The sequence below is a fragment of the Triplophysa rosa genome, linkage group LG1 (genome assembly GCF_024868665.1).
Source record: "Triplophysa rosa linkage group LG1, Trosa_1v2, whole genome shotgun sequence".
NCBI lineage: Eukaryota > Metazoa > Chordata > Actinopteri > Cypriniformes > Nemacheilidae > Triplophysa > Triplophysa rosa.
The window spans coordinates 7,611,425-7,639,123 of NC_079890.1; the positions used below are offsets into that span (position 1 = coordinate 7,611,425).

Below are 27,699 nucleotides of genomic sequence, written 5' to 3' on the forward strand. Positions count from 1 at the left end.
TGCTATATTATTATATATTTTTATAAGAATAAAACTGCGTCACCACAGGGTTAAGTTACCGCTACAGAAGACCTAAGAGTTGTCACGTCTTATTTAACGCTTCTTCACTTCATCTGTAATGATGTTATAATATACAGGTGCTGGTCATATAATTAGAAATCATCAAAAAGTTGATTTATTTCACTAATTCCATTCAAAAAGTGAAACTTGTATATTATATTCATTCATTACACACAGACGATATATTTCAAATGTTTATTTCTTTTAATTTATGATTATAACTGACAACTAATGAAAATCCCAAATTCATATCTCAGAAAATTAGAATATTACTTAGACCAATACAAAGAAAGGATTTTTAGAAATCTTGGCCAACTGAAAAGTATGAAATGAAAAGTATGAGCATGTACAGCACTCAATACTTAGTTGGGGCTCCTTTTGCCTGAATTACTGCAGCAATGCGGCGTGGCATGGAGTCGATCAGTCTGTGGCACTGCTCAGGTGTTATGAGAGCCCAGGTTGCTCTGATAGTGGCCTTCAGCTCTTCTGCATTGTTGGGTCTGGCATATCGCATCTTCCTCTTCACAATACCCCATAGATTTTCTATGGGGTTAAGGTCAGGTGAGTTTCTGGCCAATTAAGAACAGGGATACCATGGTCCTTAAACCAGGTACTGGTAGCTTTGGCACTGTGTGCAGGTGCCAAGTCCTGTTGGAAAATGAAATCTGCATCTCCATAAAGTTGGTCAGCAGCTGGCAAGCTGACGGTCCCAGTATAAGGTTCATAGTGGCTAATATAACGTTGCTTGTTTATTTGCCCTGAGGTGCAGCAGCTGGAGGCGATCCGGGAACCATTAGGGCCCAGTGTTTTCCGGGATTAAAAAGGACTGGCTTCCGCTGCGGCTTTCTCTCTCTCCTTACACTCCATCCTCGAGCTCGGACCTCGACGTTTGGCGACTAGCCGCTTGCCGCGTTTTGCAGCTACACATTACACTTCAACACTTACATTTTACTACACTGATTTTCTAACTGACTCCTATTCTCACTACACGCACCACATTACATTATTCATTTACACTGTCAACAGTAATATAAATATGAGTGGTTTTAATAAAATGTCCCAGAAATGGGCTTAAAAATGTGAACGCGTGCTCACCTTCCTTGTTTTGTTGCGGCTTTACGAGCTGGCCGTAACATGACACAGACTGATCGACTCCATGCCACGCCGCATTGCTGCAGTAATTCAGGCAAAAGGAGCCCCAACTAAGTATTGAGTGCTGTACATGCTCATACTTTTCATCTTCATACTTTTCAGTTGGCCAAGATTTCTAAAAATCCTTTCTTTGTATTGGTCCTAAGTAATATTCTAATTTTCTGAGATATTGAATTTGGGATTTTCATTAGTTGTCAGTTATAATCATAAAATTAAAAGAAATAAACATTTGAAATATATCCGTCTGTGTGTAATGAATGAATATAATATACAAGTTTCACTTTTTGAATGGAATTAGTGAAATAAATCAACTTTTTGATGATGTTCTAATTATATGACCAGCACCTGTATGTTGACACCTGCCCTACCTCGAACCATCGTCTCTGCACAGCCTTTGGGGATGTTGGTAGCAAGTGCCAACTCCACCAAGTTTATCTCCCGATCCTCTACAAAGAAAAGTTCACATTCCTTTAATGGACGGAACGGTAAGGCATCTTGAGCACCGTAGCCACAAATGCTCTAGAACACATACAACAGATGTAATGTTATTCTCAAAGAGTTATGTTGTAACAGACAGCAGTTCATCATGAATTATCATACACATACGTCTCCCATTAATATACACACTAATAGGATATACCTCAGTATTGCTGCACCGCAACGCTCTATTGAAGTCTTCTACGCTCAGCTTTTTTCTTTTAGCATGTCTCATGAACTGTGAGCTGTTCTGTTGTGGCACCGGGAAAAAGTAAGGCTTTATGTTGATACATTTAATACTTTGGGAGCTTTCTCAAAAAAAATACTCCAATGCAACAAACAGACATAAAACTTAAAACACTTATGTACAAATTTGTAAAAACCTGTGTTGCTTCCCTGAGACGATAACACACATCCTCGGCCAGCAGAGCAGCGACCTCTTCGCTGAGCTCCACGCCAGTGTTCTCAGCCATGAGTTTAATGGATTCTCGGGGCACCTCCACGAAGCGCCGCTCTTCCCTTTCCGTCATCTTCGTTGTATCGGGAAAACGCACTCAATTTGAGATCGGGTTATACGAAAGGTTTAACGTTAAAACTAAAGCGACATGGCTACATTGCGTCATAAAAACATGCACACGTTAAACAGTTTATTCTTAAATATACGATCTATAATGGCTTAATTTACACTACGTCCGACAAAAACATTCAGTTGGCCAGACTACCGCTCACCATGTTCTTCTTCTTCTTCTTCTGGTGTTTTATGGCGGTTTGGCAAACCCACGAAAAGGTGCATTACCGCCACCTACTGATCTGGAGTGTGGAGAGTACTTCGATTTGGAAGGAAGAAATAAAATAAATAACTAAATTAATTAATTTTAAAAAAGGTATTTTAATTCCTATATTCTATCTATTGTTCCTGTGTTTTTAAGGTATTTAAATAATATTTCATGTACTCTTGATTGCCTTGACCCGTTTGCTAACAATACTTTTAAAGAGATAATGACATCCTTCTTCCTATTTCCATATCTTTTCCTCTTTTCCAACATACTCCTGAATCTGGAAAAGATGTCTTCCTTTAAACCCACTGTTCCATAACGTTTGCCATTTCTTACTTACTTCAGATGATATCACTCTCTTGAATTCATCTTTACTTAAAGCTAACTTAATTTCTACTTGTGGATGATTTAATGCTTTCTTTGCTAGCAAGTCTACTTCTTCATTTCCATCCACACCCACATGTGCAGGTACCCAGAGGAAATTTACCTCTATCCTTAACTGCCTTATTCTAAACAAACTTTGTAAAACTTCAAATACTAAGTCTTGCCTTTACCACTTAGTAGATAGTGAGCGCAGCCATGGAATCACTGTATATCACAGTTCTTTCTGGTTGAACTTCTTCGATCCACTGTAGAGCTATGATAGCTAACAATTCAGTAGTAAAAACTGACACATGCTCTGATACTCTTTTTGCAATTTTTATGTACTGCTGTGCTGTTCTTCCAGACTCTGGTTCCTTAGACCCATGTAAATACCTGTAATACAGCATAATATTTCTTTATTATATACTGTTGAACCACTAATTTAGTTGGTATGTTCATCTCTGGTTCTTTCATTATTTTGTGAATTTGTAAATCTATTAGTGGTATAGGGAACAACCAGGGGGGAATTGCTGGTATAGCAACAGAAGGAGCAATTTCATAGTCTTTCAACTCCAAGCTGTTCTCCTCCTTCCTTACTACCCAGCCAAAGCTTGTTATTTCTTTATATTCATATTCCCAACAATTTTTCTAAATTACTCTAACTGGATGGTTTTCCAGATGTCCCTTTACACCATACCAGTACCTTAATCTCAACTGGGACCTACGTTGTTCTAGAGGCAATTCTCCAATTTCAACTTGCAATGAGGCTACCGGAGAAGATCTAAATGCACCACAGCAAATGCGCAAACCTTGATTTTGTATTACCTCTATCTTTTTAAGTAATGTTTTGTTTGCAGAACTGTATACTACACAACCATTGTCTATGTTTGATCTAATCACAGCATAATAAATTATTTTCAATGACTGACAGCTTGCCCCCCACTCAGCTCCTGACAAGCGCCTTAATAAATGTATTCCTTTTTTGCATTTTTCTATCAATTTCTGAATATGTATTCAACTTAATTTAGAGTCCATCAACATACCCAAAAATCTAACTACATTAACTTGCTCCAGCTGATAACCAAACATTTTGACATTCAAGCTTGGATTATTTTTCTTTTTTGAAAAACATATTACTTGTGTTTTTGCCACAGAAAAATGAAAACTCCAACTATTCGCCCATTTTTCCACCTCATTCACTGCTTTTTGCCCCCTTTATAGTGCTCCATCATCCGCATATAATGATCTTCCTATTCCACACAGTAAAAAGAAAAAGTGCCTCAAATATCCTGTTGTGTACTCAAAGAACCTTAAACTGTATTTTAAGCGCTCCAAAGCTCTTTTTCTCAATAAAAGGGTTATGGTGGAACCATCTATAGTCTTTGTGGTTCTTCCAGGAACCTAGAAGATTCTTGAATAACCCCATATTCAGTTGTGAAGTTCTGGAGTCACCTTTTCACTACACTGGGACCTCAAAGTGCTTTGCGGGTTATTGAAGGAACTCAAATTCTAAAAAATGGTTCTTGTAAGATCAGTAAACTTGTAAGTGGTTCCTGGAGAATCTCTCTTGTACAAGACAGTATCTAGAGGAACCCCAAAAAATTCTGCATGAAATAGGGATTTTTAGTGTCTGATCATTTTGATGTTTTATGAGAATAAGAATAGTCCAAAGTTTGGTTTTTGGCCCCTGCTAAGTGAACACACATTTTAAAATCATGCACATGATTAGAAAAGGCTCAATGTTATTTAGAAAATTTTCAGCAAGCTTTTTGATTATTTTATATTTCTTACTATTTGTATTATATGATTAATTATATTAATATATTATACATAAACTTTTTTATTCTATAAGTAGATCCTAAGTCACTGAAATCTTTTGAAAATGTAAAAGTTGTTGTGCTTTCCATCCAAACAAACTGCAGCTGCTCTGTGTGTTTATTGTGCAGTCTCGCCCTCCACAGTACTTTGGCGCTGTTGGCCCAATGTCGCAGCGTCAATGCATGTGCCATGTGGCGCTTTCGTTAGTATGTGTTTAACTTTTTCCAGCTCTGCGCAGACCGATCACCTTATGACAAAAAAGCATGCGGACTTAGAATAACATCTCTAAAGCATACAGAGCAGTCAGTTCACAAATAGCTCTCACTGTGCTTTGATGTCGCCGATCCGTCTGCGATCAAACATCAGTGGCACGAGTGTTCACCGGTGTTGTTCCGCTCGCGCGACAGGCGGGAATTCAAAATAACGGATCGCAACAACCTCTCGACTGTCCCATTGGTGTAAGTAAAGTCAAAATATATAAATAACTTAAATATACTAACTATATACTATTTATATAAATGTATACTCTGACAGACACACTCTGTCAGTTTAAATCTAGACTAAAGACGCATCTTTTTAATCTTGCATACACTACTCTTCCATAATATAAATCTTTAGAGGGTTTAGGCTGCATTAGTTAGATCAACCGGAACCAAAAACACAACTGATGTACTTGTTGCATCAAAGAGTACAGAACAGTACTCTACTCTCAGCCAGTCTTGTCTCATTGTTCCAAGGTTACCACAGCGAGCAGGATGCAGTTCATGGCCTGACCTGATGGTAGAGCGGAGAATGGGAAGTGGGGACCTGACAAGAGCTGAGATGATAGAGCTGGATAAAGAAGGACGCGGTCTCTTGACATGTTCTTCACCACAAAATTTCAAATGCTATTAGATTATTAATGATAATCTTAAACTATAATTTATTTTATTATTAAGTTTATTTATTTTATTTAGCCTTGTTGTGCAAGTTCTCTGGAGCTTGTGCAGAGGCAGCAGCTTTTGCCAGAGGGGAACTGGAATCCCCTGGTTGGGCCTGGGTTCTCCTGAGTTTTTTTTCTCGATTAGAGTTTTGGGTTCCTCGCCACCGTTTGCATACTGTTTTTGCACTATCTGCCTGACCGGGGGGGCTGCTTTAGAATCTTAAAGTTTTACTTAATTAATATTGCATATAGGAATTTATTATCTGTTATATTTGACCTGTGCTTCTCTCTCCTTTATCCTAAATGTGTGCTCTCACTGAGCGTGTGTGTGTGTGCGTACTTGTCTGTGTACGTACGTGTGTGTGTGTGTTGTGTGTGTGTGTGTGTGTGTGTGTGTGTGTGTGTGTGTGTGTGTGTGTGTGTGTGTGTGTGTGTGTGTGTGTGTGTGTGTGTGTGTGTGTGTGCGTGGCGTGCGCATCCGTGTGTGTGTGTGTCTCTGTGTGTGTTGGTGTGTGTGCGTGTTGTGTGTGTGGAGTGTTTTGTGTGTGGGTGTGTCTGTCTTCTGTGTTTTCAACCTTTTCTTGTTTTTGCAGGTACAACTTTGATTGTTTTGCTTGGTCAATGTGTCTCATGTACAGCTGCTTTGTAACAATGAAAATTGTAAAAGCGCTATATAAATAAAGTTGAGTTGAGTTGAGAGTTGACACGTCTAATTGTATGGCCGCTTTTGGCTGTTTAAACCATTTATTTACACAGTGTAGGCAGCGCATGTTTTAGCCGAGATGCTAACGAATATAAGTTAAGATGAAGCTTGTGGAGCTAACGTTAAATGGGTAACGTTAGTGTTAAATGACAAACAATGACTTTTAGCCTCTTTTAGCTTTTAGTGAATGTATAGCTCTTTTTTTAACTTATTGATGTTTGTGTTGAATGATTTTCCCACCCATGCTATATTAATTGTCTGTAATTAAATATTTTTATCATTCAGTTCTGTTTTTAGACTGTAAATCTTATTATATTGTATTGTCATTGTGTTGAATGTCTGTACTAGCTTCCAACACCAAAGAAAATTCCTTGTGTGTGCAAACACACTTGGCAATAAAGCTCTTCTGATTCAGATTTATCCTTTTACCTCAGAATTTTCCAGTTGAGCAGCAAAAAAATGTAAGTATTATATTTATTGTGATATTTTCATTATTATGTTATTTGTTATATTTGCACATGTAAAAATACTCATTGACAATGGAAAATCTGAATAAAGTGGATTATTACAGTTGTTGCTATAAATAGCCTATTGTACTCCTTAACCATAGACCAAAACAGTGACTTCCAGGGATTGTAATATTTTGTTTATTGTTACATTTGTAAACCAATTTGTGATGTGCTAAATGATTCAATTTAATGTTTTATGAGACGTTATCTAAATCCCTCTTTTTGGTCTCCATGTCTTATTCGCAGGGGCAACCAAGGCCAACAGATCCAGCCCACCCTAATGCTCATCCTTGCACTGCCTGGGACACCTAAGGCCAACAGGCGCAGCTCCTGTTCTCTTTTTGCCATAAATACATATCTACTTTAACAATGCAAAATTGTGAAATGTACTATAGAAATACTTTTAACTTTGACTACATGGATCCTCACACCACCTGGTAATAGCAGGAAACCCATTTGGAGAGAACAGCATTGTTTTCTCTAGCTCGTAAGGATTTGCTATTTGGCAAATTACAACTTTACCATGCACTGTAAAAATAAAAGGTGCCTCAAATATCCTGTTGTGTACTCAAAGAACCTTAAACCTTATTTTAAGTGCTTCAAAGCTCCTTTTCTCATAATAGGGTTATTGGTGGAACCATTTATAGTCTTTGTGGTTCTTCCAGGAACCTAGGAGATTCTTGAATAACCCCATATTCAGTTGTGAAGTTCTGGAGTCACCTTTTCACTACACTGGGACCTCAAAGTGCTTTGCGGGTTATTGAAGGAACTCAAATTCTAAAAAATGGTTCTTGTAAGATCTGTAAACTTGTAAGTGGTTCCTGGAGAATCTCTCTTGTACAAGACAGTATCTAGAGGAACCCCCCAAAATTCTGCATGAAATGGGGATTTTTAGACTGATCATTTTGATGCTTTATAAGAATAGGCCAAAGTTTGGTTTGTGGTCCCTGCTATGTGAACACACATTTTAAAATCATGCACATGATTAGAAAAGGCTAAATGTTATTTTGAAAAATTTCAGCAAGCTTTTAATTCTTTTATATTTATTAATATTGATATTATATTAATTGGAGACAAAACTATCATTCAATAACTATTCATTCCATAAGATCCTAAATCACTGAAATCTTTTGAAAATGTAATGTTGTTGTGTTTTCCATTCAAACAAACTGCAGCTGCTCTGTGTGTTTATTGTGCAGTCTCGCTCTCTACAGTACTGTGGCGCTGTTGGCCCAATGTCGCAGCGTCAATGCATGTTGCGCTTTCGTTAGTAATATGTGTGTTTAACTTTTTCCAGCTCTGCGCAGACCGATCACCTTATGACAAAACGCATACGGCATTAGAATAGCATTTCTAAAGCATACAGAGCAGTCAGTTCACAAATAGCTCTCACTGTGCTTTGATGTCATACGCCGTTCCGTCTGCGATCAAACATCTGACTGGCACGCACGAGGTGTACGAGTTTTCACCGGTGTCCTCTCGCGCCACAGGCGGGAATTCAAAATAACGGATGGCAACAACCTCTCGACTGTCCCATTGGAGGTAAGTAAAGTAAAAATATATAAATAACTGAAATATATTAACTATATACTATTTATACAAATGTGTACTCTGACACGTCTAATTGTATGGCCGTTTTTGGCTGTTTAAACCGTTTACTTATTTTATACAGTGTAGACAGCGCTTGTTTTAGCCGAGATGCTAACGAATATAAGTTAATGATGAAGCTTGTGGGGCTAACGTTAAATTGGTGTTAAATGACAAACAATGACTTTTAGCCACTTTTAGCTATTATGTTCACTTTTAGTGAATGTATAGCTCTTTTTTTTCTTGTTGTTTGTGTTGAATGGTTTCCCCACCCATGTTACATAAATTGCCTGTAATTAAATATTTTTATCATATTCAGTTCTGTTTTTATCCTTTTTCCTCAGAATTTTCAGTATTTTCCAGTTGAGTAGACAAAAAAAGTAAGTATTATATTTATTATGATATTTTTATTGTTATGTTATTTGTTATATTTGCACATGTAAAAACACTCACAGACTAGGGTTGTCACGGTACCATAAACATGTCTTACGATACTATACCAGCTGAAGTATCTCGATACCAAGTAGTATCACGATGCTGTGCCATATAATTCAAATCTATACAAAAAACACAGATTTAGATTAAACATTTTGTATTTACTATAGTAAACTGTATTATACTTTGCACTAGAATATGTTGTTGTATTAACTGTAGTAATTTGATAAATTGTAGCAAATACATTTACATTTAGTCATTTGTAAATACTGTAGTATACTTAAATATTTACTATGATAAGACTCAAAAACACTAGTATCTATGAGTTTTAGTAGTTTACTGTAGTAAATACTAAAGTACACTAGATCATTTTTCACGTAGGAACTAATTCAAATGTTGGACAAATTTAATTGATACAGCAGTCTTTATAAAGGGAAATATTAGGCTTACTTTAAATGCAGAACTAAAACGGCCAGTAGGTGGCGTCAATTTTCCACTGAGTTAGTGAATCATTTAACCAACTCGTTCAAATCGCCAATTTGAATCATCAACTCGCCCGAGACATTTAAAACACACATTCATTTAGGAGATAAACACCGCAAAAAGGCAGATGTAAGTGTTCAAATAAATATTAATGCGCATATGCAACATTAACTACGGTACTACGATACTACCGGTATTTTGAAGCTTTAGCATCGCGATGCTACCGTAGCACCGGAACACCGTGCAACCCTATCACTGACAATGAAAAAATCGGAATAAAGTGGATTGTTGATATAAATAGCCTACTGTACTCCTTAACCATAGACCAAAGCAGTGACTAACAGGCATTGTAATATTTTGTTTATTGTTACATTTGTAAACCAATTTGTGATGTGCTAAATGATTAAATGTAATGTTTTGAGACGTTATCTTAATCCCTCTTTTTTGTATCCATGTCTTATTCCCAGGGACACCCAAGGCCAACAGACCCAGCTCCAGCCCGCCCTGATGCTCATCCTTGCACTGCCTGGGACACCTAAGGCCAACAGCCGCAGCTCCTGTTCTCTTTTTGCCATAAATACATATCTACTTTAGCAATACAAAATTGTGAAATGCACTATAGAAATTATTTTGACTTTGGATCCTCACACCACCTGGTAATAGCAGGAAACCCATTTGGAGAGAACAGCATTGTTTTTTTCTTGCTCGCAAGGATTTGCTTTTTGGCAAATTACAACTTTACCATGGGTGTAGGCCTTGCTATGAGAGACTACTTTTTTGCTGGACTTTTTTACAATTGTACATTTGTACAAAGTACCTGAAATATTTCTGTATTTATATTTAAAGTTAAGGCAAATTATTTGGTTAGTTTTGTTAAGATGTTGTTTTCATTTATAACAATATCACCAACACAGTATTAATTATACATTTGATTTCATGAATTTAGAATTGTAATGTACAATATTTACTATTTTGTGAATATTTATTCAATGTAAATTGTTGTTGTTTATCAATAAACTGTTTGCTTTGTATTTGCTTTTAGTAGTATTTCTGCATATTAAAATATTGTGAATAGCAAGTATAAACTGTGAAATGGTGCCTTGAAGCACCCAAGATGGTTCCAGACCATTTTAATAAAAGGGATCCCCAAGAAGCCTTGAGGGTTCCTCAGAGAACCGCCCTTCGTGAAGAGGTGCCTTGAGTTTCCCCTGAGGGTTCCGCCGGTGTGGCAATGTGAAGAACCCCAAATGGTTCCTCAAAGAACCTTTCATTTTTACAGTGTGGGTGTAGGCCTTGCTATGAGAGACTACTTTTTTGCTGGACTTTTTTACAATTGTACATTTGTACAAGTATCTGAAATATTTCTGTATGTACAGTATATTTAAAATTAAGGCAAATTATTTGGTTAGTTTTGTTAAGACTTCATTTATAACAATATCACCAACACAATATTCATTATACATGTGATTTCATTAATTTAGAAGGATAATGTTTAATATTGACCATTCTGTAAATATTTATTCAATGTAAATTGTTGTTGTTTATCAATAAACTGTTGTATTTGATTTAGTATTTCTGCTTATTAAAATATTGTGAATAGCAAATATAAACTGTGAAATGGAGCCTTGAAGCACCCAAGATGGTTCCAGACCATTTTAATAAAAGGGATCCCCAAGAAGCCTTGAGGGATCCTCAGAGAACCGCCCTTCATTAAGCGGTGCCTTGAGTTTCCCCTGAGGGTTCCGCCGGCGTGGCAATGTGAAGAACCCCAAATGGTTCCTCAAAGTACCTTTAATTTTTACAGTGCAGTATCTACGTTATGATAGAATAGGACTGCTCACACTTCCCTGGGGAGTTCCATTCTCAATTGGAAGAATCTGAGAGAATGCAGTCCCTACTCTTACTTGAATTGTTCTTACAAACAAGAAACTCATAATCCAGTTATACATTTTTCCGTCAACTCTCAAGCTTTCCAATTTTAATAAAAGCCCCTCTTTCCACAACATATCGTAAGCTTTTTCTACATCAAAAAAGACTCCCACAAGCACTTCTTTATTAACTTGAGCTTTTCGAATTTCAGCTTCCAGACATACTATTGAATCCATCGTATTTCTCCCTTTTCTAAATCCACTTTGACATGCTGAAAAAATCCACTTTCAATCTATGTCAACCTATTCATAGTCTCCGCCTCAGACGCCCACGATCCGTTGGCTGAACGTCTGATACATTTGGCACACTTTTTTGGAAACATTTCAACGAGTTCGAAGTCATGTCTGATTGGTTAAATTCCACAGGATTTCCGGGAGACGTGTGTGTCGCGTTCTTTAACGGTCCGCCGGGAAACAAAACAAAGCGGTCCGATCGAATTAGAAAGCTTCCGTGTTACATCAGTAAGCGGGTTTCCATCACTCTGGTTTTATTCGCATTTTGAAGTTTCGCATCAGAAACGAGTGATGGAAACGCCAAATTTCGAATTAAAAACCCTTAATTCGCAAAAAGTTTTTACGCTCGCTTGAGGTGGTTTTTCAGTTTTGCGAAAAAGGGTTAATGCAAATAATAATGGGAGATGGAAACGCATTTGCCGAGTAAATTCCTCCAAAAAGCCACGTAACTGCACTATGAGACGGTGTAACCTGACTAATCAGAGTACTGATCTTGTGACACAGCATCAGAAATGTTGTTATGGTCATTCTTAAATGCCTGAGCAAAGTCGTCAAAGTATTCTGTAATTTCCTCTTAGAACAGACTGTGTTTCCCAAACAGCAGACATCCACAAAAGCACCGCATTTATTGTGTTTCGTAATCGTCTGCTTGCGCAAGTTTTATTATATATGAAAATTATTATATTCAGTGGCTTCTCTTACTTTTCTTACTGATATTTAGTGGCAGTTTATTAGGAAGTGACGGTTGACTATTTGGATGGAAACGGTGCTTATTCGAAAATGTTTTATGCGATATTCCAATTTTGCGCATGAGGTAAATTCGCAACTTTGGATGGAAACCCGGCTAGTGACAATGAGCGTTCATCAAGACCGACTAAACGCTGCTTTTTTTAAAGTATGCGAGGTTCATAGTATAGATTCTTTAAAAGACGTCCAAGAGTTTTGTTTGAGGTACTTAGTGGAGTCTAAAAGAGATGTTTTAACGTGTTTGCCGACTGGATATGGCAAAAGTCTTATCTTTCAAGCCTGGCCGACTGTCTCCCAGAATTTGGAGGGGTTCCATAGAGCAGTGTTTCCCAACCCTGGTCCTCGGGGCACACCTTCCAGAATGTTTTAGTTCTCTCCCTATATGAAACACCGCATTGATGAGTTGATTCAGGTGTTTTATATAGGGAGAGATCTAAAACATTCTGGAAGGTGTGCCCCGAGGACCAGGGTTGGGAAACACTGCCATAGAGATACAATTTTGCTTGTTGTTTTCCCTCTCACATCTATTATGGAAGATCACGTAAAAAAGACTTGACTACTGTAATGCACTACTTAGTGGTTGTCCTGCATCATCAATAAACAAACAAACTAAAGTTAGTTCAGAATGCAGCTGCCAGAGTTCTAACCAGATCCAGAAAATACGATCACATAACCCCAATGTTATCAACCCTTCACTGGTTACCCATTAAGTATCGTATTGACTTTAAAGTTCTTTTAATTACTTATAAAGCCTTAAACGGTTTAGCCCCTATACCTACATAACAGAGCTTCTACCACACTACAACCCATCACGCTCTCTAAGATCTCAAAACTCCAGACTTTTGATAACACCTAGAATAACTAAATCCACCAAAGGGGGTAGAGCTTTCTCATACGTAGCACCTAAACTCTGGAATAGCCTCCCCGATACTATTCGAGGGTCAGACACACTCTCCCAATTTAAATCTAGATTAAAGACACATCTTTTCAGCCAAGCATTCACTAATACATAGCTAATGAACAGCAGCTACGCTAATTATTCTCTTTCTGCCCTCACCTCGGGATGCCCATCCTGAGGTAGGGAGAGATTCCACCAGGCCCAGATGAACGTCATATGCCCATCCCCAACTAGAGATTACGCCATCTACATCGGAAAATCCCGTGCCATCCTCCTGCGAGAGCCTGCGGACTGACTGACCATCCCAGCTCCATCCAAGGCAATTCCATCACAACCCAAGAAAAAGGCGACCATCTGACCGGCACAGCTCAGACAATTCCATCCCCAACCGAGAGCAAAGACGGACTAGTTGTCACATTAATGCTAAATTTACAATACTTGGTATTTAATGCTAAACTTACATCACATGACAGCAGTTTGAAGTTATAGCTGTACACAGTGACTTTGATTGGAGGTAGCTGGGTGGGTGTTGTAGGGAGTGGGGGGACTTGTTGGTTGTGGTTCGGGGCGTTTCATTTGTTGGGACTGTGTGGGTCTGGTCTGGTTGGTCTTGTTTTGTGGTCGATGTCGGACAACAGAGGAATAAAGTTAATTATGCCATTACTATTTTTCCCTGGTTGTTCCTCTGTTGTCTGTTGTTGATCGCGGAATGGGACCGGGTTGGTCCTGCACGGTTTCGGTGGGTGGGGCTTCCTGGGTCGTGGCTCGTGGGCTTTCCCTGTTCTTCGTGGACGATTCTCGGTGGCTTTGGTCGGGGTCACTGAGTGCAGCTATGACACGTCAGAGGAGATCTGGCCCTCCCGGCTGAGCCTGGTTTCTCCCATGTTTTTTTTTCTCCATTTATTCATCATTGGAGTTTGGGTTCCTCGCCACAGCAGTGCAGTGTTGGCTTGCTCACCGGGAGACTGCATTTATTTATTTATTATTTATTTATTAGATATTATTTATTATAATGATCTTGCTTGGTCTATAAACACCATGCACTGCGCTGTGTTTTACCTTTCTGTGTTTTTCTCATTTGCTCCTGTAAAGCTGCTTTGGAACAATGCACATTGTGAAAAGCGCTATATAAATAAAATTGAATTGAATTGAAACAATGTTTCTATAGTCCCTTTAAGGATGAAAAATGTATATTTCTCCAAAACGCTACGATAAAATAAATCCATATATGGTGTGCATAGTGTGGGATGTCCCCTACAGAAACTCACCATCAGTTGTTTCTACTTATTAGAAATAATGTTTCTGTAGTCCAGTATATAATGTATTCTTATATGTAAAATATTTTTACAAAACGCAACAAAATGCTTTCAAAAATACTGTAGCCTACCTACTTAGTACCTGTTCAAATCCATGGGTACTGTATTAAAACCATGGTTTGCCTATAGTAACCAATACACAAAAAAAACATGTTTACTACATTTCTACCACAAGAAATTAGGTCAATTTTCGTAAGACTACAGATAATAGACAAACTACTTAACTGCATAAACCGTTTTATTTGCACGACAAAGGTCTAAAAGGCATTAAAATAAAAAATAAAATTTACAGACAGAGACATTGTTTTCACAATATACAGCATTGATAATGCAAACATTCTTACAAAAACTGCAGAAATTACGACAAAACGAGATATTCTAAACGTAAGACAAGAAATATGTTATTGACGAGACACACGGATCATCTACATAAAAAAAAGCTTTAAAAGCGGCGTTCCTGGAATATACCGTAAACCACACAGTATGCGAGCATCAGAAACTGCGGCTGGTTTGACCGCAGTAGAATACGGGCCCAGACGTTTAGCCAATGGTCCATGGCGTGACGTCTGAGGCGGAGACAAGTTCGTGAGGAATAAAACACGATTTAGTTGTTAACATTCTTTTTACACAAATGAAAATTTTTGAAGACACGTCCCAATTCTTACAGATTTCACAATTGTGTCAGTATTTCTCATTACGAAGATTTATGATAGAGAAAAATGGCATTTGTTTATGTAACCTAATAGATTTAAAACTGGCAGAAAAGCTTAGTGTTTTTTATTAGTAGTATCGTTTTATTCCATATATAATTGCAATATATTTTTGTCTGTTTTAGAATGCTTGTCTGGTTTTCACCTTTTCTATTTTGCATCAGCTTTTGTTCGTTATATTTTGACTGTTCAATAAAAAAACCCAGCACATTCACGTACAGAAAAGCACCTGATTGGCCATGAGAGCCAAGCATGCACAAAACATTTGAGCATTTTACCTTACGAACAGTGCAAGAATAGTCATTATTCCAATCGTGTTGAAGAAAGTATACATGTAGTACATGAACTCACAACTTTTCAATTCAGTTTAAACCAAGACAAATACTAAGAAAATTTACACACATACCAAAATCTGAATATTGACGATACATACACATGCATTTTTTGAGACTTTATTGAGATGAGACAGTCCAGAATAATTTAGGGTCATTAAGTTTAAAAATCTATAAGTTACAAAACATTCATATAGCAAGCAAAGCCTTCATAAATAAAGCCAGTAAAATTGTCTCAATGTACACTTGAGGTTCTCACTCAGTGAAAAAAAATTAAGAAATACAGGACAGACATGAATTAAGATAAAAGCAAACCATTTGAGACTTGATCTCAAGAGGCAGTTAAAAGCAAAAAAGTTGCAGAAAATAATATACACACATCTAGTAGTAAACATGCATTCCGCACAGTATTAACACAGTTAAAGCCATTAAGGCTTGAGAGTTCACAGGTGGTCAGTGCATCTGGGACCTCTCCCCATGCCACAGACCTCATGAGAGCAGTCCTCCAGTTAACTTTGTGGGGCAGTTTTGGCAGCCTTCTCTAGCTGCTGAAGCCTAAAGGCCACAGGTAGCAGCAGGTCATTCAAATGCTGACTGCTAAATGTAAAGGCATTGTTGGCCACTGTATCTACTGAAGGAGGGGTGATTGGACCAGAGTCATCAGGGTACACTGGTGAGGCTAGTGCAGATGGAGGCAATGAGGAAGGTGGAGAGGGTGAAGAACATGTATCTGATGCAGGCGAGAGTGATCCTCCATTTAGCATTTGATGAGACCAGTTTGCATATTTAGAGCAAAGACCTTTGATCGTATTGGGGAGTCCATGCTGGAACCGGCAACGGGTGCCATACAGACAGAATCCAAAAGCACTAAACGTACGACAGAGGGCACCACGAGGTTTCCAATCTTGGGAACTTGGAGGTTGCCATGGTCTCTCATCCTCTGCACTGTCAGATGCAGAGCCACCAACATGCAGAAAGTGGCATCTGGTGCCAAAGGGACAAACCCCAAATGCACGATACGTACGGCATGGTACATTTTTGCACCGGGGACGGGCAGGCCTTTGCTCTTTAAGGTTGTGCACAAATAGACAGCGTGTGCCATAAACACAATATCCAGCAGTGTGATAGGTACGACACATCTCCGTTTTATACTTAGGATGGCGTGAAGGTACATGAAGATCATGGAGGCCATGAGCAAACTGGCAGCGTTCTGCATACTTGCAGGTACCAGTCTCAGCATAGCGGCTGCACAGTTCTGTCTTGTAGCGGGTGGAGCAGAGCCAGGGGGTCATAGGAGGAGATGGATACTCAACTAAAGGAAGAAAGGCTTCAGCAAGAGAAATGATTCCACTGCCTAATCCCTCCTCAGGGAAGAAAGGCTGAATCTGGCTTTCAGTGGGGAACAGCAGATTATCTTGACTAGTCTAAAAAGAAAATGACAATTTACTCATAGTTTCGGCCAAAAATCCAAGGGTAAACAGTACACATAATTCATTCTGATTGGTTTCATTAAACCTAATCATAGTCCAAAATATTACAGTTTACAGGCAGAAATAAGTCTTCATATTTACTACGTAGCTTTAACATAACAGCTACATTTAGAATTATTTAAACATCAAACCAAGATTAAATAAACTTGACTCACCTCAAACATCATTGTACTCTTTGGACTCTATGAAACGCAAAACGTGTTTAGTACTACAGCAGAAAACAGCCGATCCTGTTGTACTACACCAGATTAAAGACACGAACTGCACCTTATACCTGGCAAGTACCGCTGCCGCATACACACAACTATTCGCTCCGTTGTTTTAAAGCTGACCTGCACTTGGTTCCCGCGTTCCCTTTAAAATATGAATCAGCTGTGAAGCGTAAACGTTACGGAGTGGTTCGAATCGACCAATCAGGTTTCAAGGAGGTTGGCCGTCGAATTTGTGACCTGAATTATTCTGCTCGCATCTGAGAGTTTCCGTGACCAGAGTTTACGTGAATATTCATCAGTGTCCTGTTTCGGTTAAAGCGCCATTGAAAATTGTAGGTGTGTTCGACTTTGTGCAGATCAGCTCAGACCTGTCAGCGTTGACTTAAAAAGTAAAACATATATAAAGTGCCATTGTTATGTGAGCCAGTCTGTGAAAACCAGGCTAAAGTTTGATTTCAATCATTAATTTCACTATGACTTTCATTTTTCACATGGCTTAACGCAATCAATATGAAAGATATTAAGATTATATTTTCACAGAATGTTCAGTAAGTAGAAAGATGTTATGTAGAAAACAGTATATCACAAAAATTACTTTTCACAAACTTATTATCAACACAACTTTGACTGAAAATAAACATGTTAGGGTTAGTTGTTCTGTTGTACGTATTTTTTTATTTATTTCAGCCCGTTATCTACATTATGAGCCTCAGACAATGCAGCACAGAATAATCACAACGCTGTATGGTATGTCTGTTGAAATTCTTAGCTATTAGCCAATATATCATGTCCTAACCATATACACTTTTCTGAAAAAAAATTAACATCAAAATGGTTGCTGTCTTTCTTCCATTCATGGCTGCAAAATATGCAACACAGTTCCTATCTTTAACATGTACTGTAAATGTGCCAATTACTATGTGTTTGATTATTTAGCCACTTTTAATTACAATATTAGAGTTGTTGTTGTTGTTATGGTAAATTTACAGATTATGACAGTTTATGGTTGCTCATTTTACCATCTCACCATGTTTCTAACTATGGAGCGCTGCATGTTTTGGGGGAAAATAGGAATGTTTATATTCCACTTCAGAAAAGAACACTTAACATTTTTAAGTCTGGTTCTTATGTAGACTAGCAACTGAGCAAGCGATGAGGAATGCCATCACATCTGAATCTTTATTATGCAATTAAACATACATTTATACCAGCTATCAACAGCCTCTCAAAGTGAACATAATATTTCCAAACACTGGTCTGATATCCTTCATGCTTCGGTGATGTTTTTTGTCTGTCTTGGGTGTTTTGAATCGGATCAAATTGAGTTATTACGGCTGCCTTACAGCCTTTGGGGAATAAACATTTTCAAGTGGTCAACTTCAAAGGGCAAACTCTGAATATACACACAGGCCTATCCTGTATTAAGTACCACATCACACCTCAACGTTGTTAATTGAGTATTGTCTCTGAAGTGTAGTGCATGGAAGTCTTTGTGATATGCTTATTGTGAGGCTTGGGACACAAACAGACATTTACATTTCAAATTTAAGTATACAATTTATAGTACAAGAAAAATAAAAGATGCTGTTGCAAACTCTCTTACACACACACACGCACACACAGCTCTCTATTAATGTGCCAAATTGCTGTGTTGCTTGGCCACTCAGCCTTCAATGTGAATACTTTCATTAAACAATTGTTTATTGTTAGTTATTTTTATTGGAAATTGCTGCCTTTTGTGAGTGCGATTGCCTTAGTTCTATCAAAGCACAACATTTTAACAAGCGTACACGTTAGTGACAAACTTGTAAACAACCATTTTACATATTTGAATCTGTAAATTCTATCGGTGTAATAATGTACATCAATGTTATTGCTCTGAGAAAAGATGAAAACAAGCCTGTTTTATGATCACAAACAAAAATCTTTATTCATTTTCTTCTCACAAGAAACATTAAGGATACAGACACTAGAGTTTAAAAAAGTTCCGGAGAAAGGTTTCAGTTGTGAATTAAAACAAATTTTGATACACAAAACAGAAATCATTCACACCTTTGCATCAAACCCTAAAATCAGCCATTCCTCCTTCCCCACCCTATGGAAAACATTTTTTTGTTAATGCTTTGCCAGAACATTGAAGGGGCATAAACCCTCTTCATAAAAAAACTGATGATGCTTAAAATGGGACAGGTTAACAATTATTTGTGTCTTTAATATGCAGTGCATTACAAAACATTACAAAACCCCTAAACAGGGCAGGATTTACAATAAAAATTTAGTTAACAAATTTCAAGCCAGGAAATCTGTCAAAAAATTCAACTGTTCAGCTCTAGACATCAGCCAACATTTACAACAAAAAAGGGTGGTGGGGGGAGAATATGCATTAATATCTGCCTATAGTTGAGCCACTACTACAAAAGAATCAAAAACATGATCTTTACCACTGTCACTGAATTCCTACCATTTTATTATCTACAATCACTAACATTATCTTTCCAGTTGCCTTTTGGATAACATTTTGATTTACTCAAAACAAAGACCTTTAAAACACAAATGTGAACTTTTTATGGAAAAGCAAAAGTGAAAAACAAACTTTTATGGCTTTGTTCAGGGTGTCATGTAAGGAAAATATTAAATCTTGAGGCACACAACAGGATAAACAAATTGTGACACCTCATGGGAATCTCAAACTTAGATTTGCCTTACAGTCTTATGAACATCTTTCAAAACCTACAAAATTAGAAGCCTTTTTCAACAGTTTGTTTTTATACTAACACAGCCTTTCAGGTTGAACCCTACAAGACCTTAATATCACTGACGTTAGTATATACATTGTAAGATTTGGGATCCAAACTAAAATGTGTTTTACAAAAAGAAATATTTAGGGAACATTTTTTTTATTGCTCTTCATGATGAGCAATTCTGCAGAGTCTATAGTCACATGTACTGGTTAAAAAATTGCAATCATTATTACGAAACCGAGAACTGCCCATACTCCATGCTTTAGAAATTAAGAACACAGTGTTACCAAGAGTGTAGGCTCCCTTACACAATTTAAACCCCTCCATTGATACACATCACACTGTTGGATAATCCTGTTAATATTTTTACAAATTAATACAGAACTGGAGGAAAATAAAGTTTGCTTTTAAACCACTTATGAATGAACAATCAGCTTGAAATTAATTACTTGCATTAAAATTATAGGGACTGGAGAAATTTAAACGAAGTATAACACTAGGAGTAAAAAGCTATGAAGTCTTGTGTTTGCTGGTGTAGGAGTATGTAGTATATAATATTCTGTGCATTTAAGTGTGTTCTTGTTTAGGTGATAACCAAAGACAAGGAACAGAGAAGAACAGCTGATGATCGCTGGATTTAACATGCTCTTGCAAACGATATTTTGTTGGAACATTGTTTAGTCCTCCAACACTATTGGCTCGCTTGTGCTAGAGGGTAAAATGGGTACAGGAAGGGGCCGGGGTGGCAGTGGAAGTTTGGCCCTAACTGGGATGTGTGGTTTTCTGGCTGCCCGCCTCATCTCTCCCTGAGTGAGGTGTTTCCTCATGGCTCTGTAAACCCAAACACAAAATCAGCCTCAGGAATAAACCAATACATGTGACTTCAAATATAAATGTGAGTTACCTGGAACATACCTAGTATCTTTTGTAGCCACAAACACCACTGGATTTGGTGCATCTCCTTGACTGACCTTCTGCCTCTTAATAACTGACTGGTTGGCTGCTCTCATCCCTGATGTAAATGGTCTTCCATTAGTGGAGAAAGAATTACCTCCAATGACCTGCAGCCAAAGACAGTTCTTAGATGATTTTACCTGTGAAAAGGTTAATTTACCTTTCTATGAAACATGTTTGTAATACTGACATTATCAAAGGGCCTCTTGCCCAGCAGGGCAGACGCACTCCGTGGCTGGTTGCCCTGGTTACGGTTGATAGGAGTTGGAGCACCTCGAGGGGCTTTCAGTTTCAGGGGAGCTTGATCAGCTATAGAACACAACAAAACCTTTCAATTTATTATTTAAAAATGTTTTACGAAGAGAAAATCAAGTTACAAGGTAAGCCACTGAAAGTGTTTCAAAATAGACGAACCCATTGCTATATTGTTAACAGGCCATATTGAGACTGGTTAAACCTGGTGATCCGTTCACACAATGAAAAAAACATTTTGGTCGAACAACACTATAGATCAATCGGTTACACTTTATTTTAAGTGTCTTGTATTACAGCGTAATTATAGACGGTTTCATCTTAACAACATAAACAAATGTTATTGCGCATGCGCACTTTTGTGAGCCCAGCTTAACTTCCGGTACACATTCACAAACAATAGTCCCTGTAGATTATTTACAGTATGATAACAATGAAAAGAAACAAAGAAGAACCGTCACTTGACTAAACTTGTCTCTCCAATATTTTGAATTTAGACTGCGATACCAAGCTCAACCGCTAGATGTAAATGTACCATACGGTTTGTTTAAATGCATCAAAACTACAGGAACCATTCAACAAATTGTTTATTTAATAAAATGAACATACAACAAAATTCAACCAATCGTTTATTCAATACAATTATTATACAGTAAAATAAGCATATAAATTACTATTAACATAAATAAAATAAAATATAAATAGTTATATTATATTAGACACTAGCCAAACACAAACCGGAAGTTAACTGGGGTCAGGGTGTGCGGGCATCCGATGAAACGGTCTATATATTTATGTACTGCGTATTAATAATTAATTATATGTACTTACTATAGGGTTAGGGTGTGGTTTAGGGTTAGTTACTTCTAATTATGCTAAATTTATAGTAAATACTACAGTAAATACACATAATGTGTAACACCGTAAAATAAAGTGTTACCGATCAATCTATTAATGCCTACATGTGGGTGCATTACCTAATTCTTTTACTATATTTATGAGGGATGGCCGAGGAACAGTGCGGTATTTGATACCACTCTTTGCTGCTTTAGGAAGTCTTATCATACCTAAAAGAGAAAAAGAGAGTCAACAAATGCTCTGGGAGGACAGGTGTGCTACTATGCAAAAATGACTGTAAAATAAAAAAAGGCCTCAATTAGGCCTCATTACACTGCAACATGCCCAAGAATGATTATGAATAAATTTAATAGGCTCTGCTCACACTCTGCTTTGACAGCATTGGCGTTAATTGAAGCATACGGGCGACGGGCTGCTCTGCGAGACTGCAGGATGTCCTGGCACACCCGACGAGCGATTCGTGTGAGTTTGGTAGTCTGCAGGATGAAGGTCTGCCGGTTTTTAGCTAGAAGTTTTGCTCTTCCAGCACTGCTGGTGAAAGGGGACATGCCCTGCACTTCCTGACGGGTCATGTGACCACGTGGAGCTGCATCCTATTCGAGGACATAAGAAAACGTTGTTCAGATTGGCTTATTTAATATTTGGTTGATAAACTAACAAATTTAGAAAATGTGGAAAAAGCCTCTCTATGGCTTCTGCATGCATGAAAATGTACTACTCTGAAACAGTAAACATCCAAGACACCACAGAAAATAGGATTCACATACTGAGCCGGCCCTTGCAGCACCCTCTAGTTGGGTGGGGGTCTTAAGACCACCGTACTTCTTCCAGTAAATCCAGCAGGACGCACAGAGTCTGCACTGCATATTGGGCGGGCCCCATGCATACCACTGCTGAGACTGGGTAGCTGGAGAAGCAACATTCAAACAGATGAATCAATTCATTATAGTGCACAGGAAAATTTAAGCTTGTAAATGAACATGAGCCACAGATGTATGAAGTGACTTCACTCACTGTGGCAGCTTTCACAGCTGAGGCCTTTCTGATACCCGGCGGCTCCGTTAATGCCAGGTTTGTTACCAGGGGCCATGATCTGATTGGGGTTAGGTTTGGTGCTGACAAGACAGAAATATAGCAGACAAAATTTGTTTCAGGTCTGTATAGGAGATAAAGCACTGACAAACACACCATTTACGTTTGATGAAAAACTTGATATTCATTTAAATCTATTAAACGTTTAGCCTTGTAAGAAAGGTATCTTAGCTATGTTGTGTACAGTGTGCTGTACTAACGTTTTATTTCAAACACAATAAATACTTCGTACTAGGGCTGTGTTTAGAATGTTTGCCCTATGTTTGTCTGTTTTATTGATGTGTTTTTTAAATCATATGGACTGCTCACAGTTTATCTACAATCACTTTACACTGTTGAACCTTCGATCTATGGCATTTGATACGTGTAGCCGCGATCTAAACTTAAAGCTGTTTGTAGTGCAGCGACGTATACTACAGGCACCGATCAAAGTTTGCTGTGTATCGGGCTATGTGTGTGTGCTGAGAAACAAGACGTTGTAGAAGACGACGGGGGTCGCCTGCTGGAGTCCTGGTGAAACTCCAGAAATTGAGAAGGCTAGAAGGTGGAATAAGCCATGTGGCAGAGATGCGGCCTTCTTGTTTAATATCTGTTGCTCCAATCACATCATCACCACCATTGATTCGTGCTACGCGGAGCGGGGCAAAAAGCAGAGGAGTGATTCACGCAAATCTGCTCCCTGTAAAACAAGTTGGATCCACTAAGCTAAGTGCTCTTTTCCCAAATTTAAGTGCTGAATCGACCATTGTAAATCTGGGATTGATAAATGCTCGTTCAATTGTAGATCAAACTTATCCTGAATGATTTTTACATCTCCCATGGACTGGACTTCCTTTTTATCACTGAAACTTGGCTGAACGATGTTTGAGGATTGAAAATAGTCTTGCCCTGGCCATCCCAGTCCCCTGACTTGAATCCCATAGAAAACCTGGAGGAGAGTCCACCAGCATGGACCTCAAAATCTGAAGGATCTGGAGATTTTGTATTGAGGAATGGTCTCAGAATCCTTGCCATGTATTCTCAAACCTTATCAGCCAATATAGGAGAAGATTCAGAGCTGCCCTCTTGGCAGCAGAAAGTGTTGGCTAGAAGGGTGCCAATAATTGTGGCACACATATATTTGACAAAGATATGTTTTCTTTGATTAAACTGTGTTGTATTCGTAATTGTTTGTTTTCAATGAGAGCAGATGTTTTTTCTTAACATTTTAAGCAAAAGAACAAAGGGGTTAACAATAAAGACATTTTTTTCACAGCCTTCTTTACTCATATTTATCAAAGGTGCCAGTATACCACATAATACAAGTAATAAACAGTACTTTGTTCCAAAATATGTATTATTAGGAAGTGCAGTAACACTAAGAACTCACTAGGTGGGGATGTACACCTGTTTCAGTTTACTGTCTGCCTCAGCTGCCTTTAGTCGTTTCTAAAAATAAACAGACATTTATATTAAAATTGTCCAGATAGTCCAGATGATGGTTTTGACATTCAAAGGGACTATTCAAACAATGTTTATTTTGCCATTAAAAATGAAAAATTGTCATACCTGCTGGATGTAACGATCAGTAGTCTTCCACATGTAGTAGAACTGGACCACACTAGCTAAGGACTTCCAGGGTAACTGCACGACAACAACAAACACAATGCCCGTATGTAGATTAGATTTAGGGTTGGGTATCAGTTGATTTTTTTATTGATTCTGGTTGCAAATTTTGCATATCGATTCTTTGGTTGGAAGGTGTGCATTAAAACCGTTTAATGCACGGGTAGTTCCAGTCAGTTTGATCAATGTTTGAAATTAACTGACAAAATTAACATTTTTATATAATTTTCACCTGTCTGATAAAAAGTAACAGCTTTAACTTGGCAAATAACCATGGTATAAGCAGGATGATCCACAGCTAGCCATGCATTTAATTATTTTAATGCACTTCGCGGAGGCAACAATCTGTTGGGTGGTTCTTGGTCTTCTTGTTGTGCATTAAATTCCTTTAATGCATGGCTAGCTGTGGATTATCCCTTACATATTCATAAACAGTGTTTTGAAGAAAAAATAACAGCCAGATCATTCATATATCCCCTGAGAAAAATTAACCATGGTTTAATTATAGTCAAAGTAGGGATGCACGATAAATTATTGGCCATATCGGTATCAGCCGATAAATGGTCATTTTTAATGTTATCAGTATCAGCCGATAACACAATTTAGGCCGATATGTTATAGCCGATAAACTGTGAATAATTTAGTTGAACCACTTCAGCTGCTCACAGTTAAAATACAGTACAGTGAGGTCATTCTGTCGTGATCATTCACTTACTGCTATAGCAAAACATTGTTGATGTAGTATGTAGATATTTATGAACATGTATATTATAGGAACAAAAGCATATTTTTTGAAGCCCACTGCTGTCTGAATGATTTCTGTCTTGAGACTTGTGGCTATTGAGAACACCTTTCTGGGTTGCTCTGGAAGAACATTTTTAATTTGTTTATTAAATAAACATTATACCAGAGAAGTTTAAAAAGTTAAATAATTTTTATTTAGTGTACAGTAGGCTTGGTACATGATTTTCTGGGGGGAAAATAGTTTTCAGTCTCAGAAAATGTTATATTAATATTTAGATACTGTTTATCGGCCAATATATGGGTTATCGGCTTCCAATGTTCAAGAATTATTGGTTATCGTTATCGGCCAAAATTTACGTCAAAGTGCAGTGATCTTTTTTTGGAAAATTGATTTTTACAACAAATACCATGATTAACTTCTGGGTACTAGAGTAAAACTCATGTTTTATTTAAGATGCAAGGGCTGTTTTAATCAAATAAGATGATAAAAATGGCTGAGTTTATCGATCATTCCCCCTTTACAAGAATACAGCATCATGTAATGGGAAAGTCTGCATTTATCAAACATTTAAAGTAGGGATCCACCGATATGTAAATTTTGGCCGATAATGATATCCGATCATTTTTTAACATTGGATGCCGATAACCGATATATTGGCCGATATACAGTATCTAAATATTAATATAACATTTTCTGAGACTGAAAATTCTTTTTTTACCCTGAAAATCATGTACCAAGCCTACTTTACACTAGTTAAAGATTTTTTTTAACTTTTAAACTCTTCTGGTAGAATGTATATTTAATAAACAAATTAAAGATGTTCTTCCAGAGCAACCCAGAAAGGTGTTCTCAATAGCCACAAGTCTAACAGGTCTCAAGACAGAAAGCATTCAGACAGCAGTCTGATTCACACAATATGTGTTTGGTTCCTATAATTTACACGTTCATAAATATCTACATACTACATCAACAATGTTTTGCTAATAACAGTAAGTGAATGATCATGACAGAAAGACAGCACTGTACTGGATTTTAACTGTGAGCAGCGTGCAGCTGAAGTGGTTCAACCTGAGGAAATGATTAATAATTTATCAGCTATAATACATCGGCCTAAATTTAATTATCGGCCGATACCGATAACATTAAAATGTTATATATAAACCGATATGGCCGATAATTTATCTTGCATCCCTAATTTAAAGACATCGTGTCTGCATGTGTTAGCTCACGCAAAAACAGCATTTTGGTTTTATTTTCCAAAACTTACAAAATCTTGGCGGATATCATTGAAGTCCTTGCCATATTTTTCCAGAGCCTCCTCAAACAGCATGGCTTCTGATGCACTCCACTCTTCCATCTCATCTCTGCACAGCACCGGGCCGCCCTGCGGCACCAGTGTGGACATGGCCTTGGCAAGGTCATAGCCATTCTTCTGCAGAGTGTCCATGGCGTGGAACTACAGATGGACGGAACAGTATGAATGTCAGATGTGCGTGTAAACAGAAAACTGTGTGTCCACATGCGCTCTTGCCTCACCAGTGTGATGTCCCGAGATGCTGCAGCTGCACTCATGTGCAGACTAGGCTGGCGGATGGAACTGCTGCAGTCAAGTGCACGGGCAAAGGTGCCAACAGCTCTAAAATACACATACAATTTTTGCATTAACGTCATGCAAGTCATTTTACTGTATTTTGCATTTACTTACAAAATAATAACAATAAAAATTCTATAGATTTCAATGTAACTTATAAATGCTTATAAATGCAATTCCAATACTGTTTTCAGAAACTATAGTGAAAAAAATCCTAAATTTAATCAATTAAGCCTCAAACTGAGTAGGGATGCACCAATATGTACATTTTGGCCAATAACCATAACTGATAATTCTTTCCCATTGGAAGCTGATAACCAATTTATTGGCCGATATACAATATCTAAATATTAATAAAAATCTTTCTGAGCCTGAAACACAAAGCAAAAACTGTTTTTATTTCAAAACACTGACTGCAGAAAACAAGCTAACATTAGTTCTTTTTTATATTTACAAAGCCTACTTTACACTAGGTAAAGATTCTTTAACTTTTGAACTTTTTGGTATAACATTTATTTAATCAGCAGATTATAGATGTTCTTCCAGAGCAACCCAGAAAAGTGTTTTCTTAATAGCCACAAGTCTAACAGGTCTCAAGACAAAGCATTCAGACAGCAATCTGATTCAAACAGTGTGCTTTTGTTCCTATAACTTACACATTCATAAACATCTATACTGTACCTAAATCAACAATATTTTGCTTATAGCA

At 37.7% G+C, this 27,699-nt stretch overlaps 3 protein-coding genes and 1 long non-coding RNA gene across 5 annotated transcripts in view; 1 reads left to right on the plus strand and 3 right to left on the minus strand.

Moving 5' to 3' along the window:
• The window catches only part of taf6l (TAF6-like RNA polymerase II, p300/CBP-associated factor (PCAF)-associated factor), a 47,927-nt gene extending 45,484 nt beyond the window's left edge, over positions 1-2,443 (minus strand). Inside the window, exons 1-3 of one of the 2 annotated variants that reach the window (XM_057352618.1) lie at positions 2,073-2,443; positions 1,853-1,939; positions 1,581-1,731 (exon numbers count right to left, since the gene is read on the minus strand). In XM_057352618.1, the coding sequence (XP_057208601.1) occupies positions 1,581-1,731; positions 1,853-1,939; positions 2,073-2,219 (385 nt within the window). In that variant the 5' untranslated portion in view covers positions 2,220-2,443. Of the gene's footprint in view, positions 1-1,580; positions 1,732-1,852; positions 1,940-2,072 lie in introns of those variants that run through there. The other variant, XM_057352706.1, reaches the window with a different exon arrangement.
• Positions 2,444-8,046: 5,603 nt separating this feature from the next.
• Positions 8,047-10,263, plus strand: LOC130558572 (uncharacterized). The gene is made up of 3 exons (XR_008963444.1): positions 8,047-8,322; positions 8,712-8,747; positions 9,753-10,263. It is a non-coding gene; the product is annotated as an uncharacterized LOC130558572 (long non-coding RNA).
• A 5,344-nt stretch (positions 10,264-15,607) lies between these two features.
• cth1 (cysteine three histidine 1) lies at positions 15,608-17,243 on the minus strand. Its single transcript, XM_057342875.1, has 2 exons — positions 17,096-17,243; positions 15,608-16,874 (listed from the first exon to the last, which is right to left on the minus strand). The coding sequence occupies exons 1-2, from the start codon at positions 17,105-17,107 to the stop codon at positions 15,960-15,962; spliced, it is 927 nt and encodes a 308-aa protein (XP_057198858.1). The 5' UTR covers positions 17,108-17,243; the 3' UTR covers positions 15,608-15,959.
• Positions 17,244-19,061: 1,818 nt separating this feature from the next.
• mta2 (metastasis associated 1 family, member 2) overlaps positions 19,062-27,699 on the minus strand; it is a 135,069-nt gene continuing 126,431 nt past the window's right edge. Inside the window, exons 8-18 of the mRNA XM_057350094.1 lie at positions 26,936-27,035; positions 26,667-26,855; positions 24,598-24,672; positions 24,419-24,477; positions 22,972-23,072; positions 22,725-22,864; positions 22,322-22,550; positions 22,077-22,166; positions 21,038-21,156; positions 20,809-20,954; positions 19,062-20,724 (exon numbers count right to left, since the gene is read on the minus strand). Coding sequence (XP_057206077.1) covers positions 20,571-20,724; positions 20,809-20,954; positions 21,038-21,156; positions 22,077-22,166; positions 22,322-22,550; positions 22,725-22,864; positions 22,972-23,072; positions 24,419-24,477; positions 24,598-24,672; positions 26,667-26,855; positions 26,936-27,035 — 1,402 coding nt within the window. The 3' untranslated portion in view covers positions 19,062-20,570. The remainder of the gene's footprint in view (positions 20,725-20,808; positions 20,955-21,037; positions 21,157-22,076; positions 22,167-22,321; positions 22,551-22,724; positions 22,865-22,971; positions 23,073-24,418; positions 24,478-24,597; positions 24,673-26,666; positions 26,856-26,935; positions 27,036-27,699) is intronic.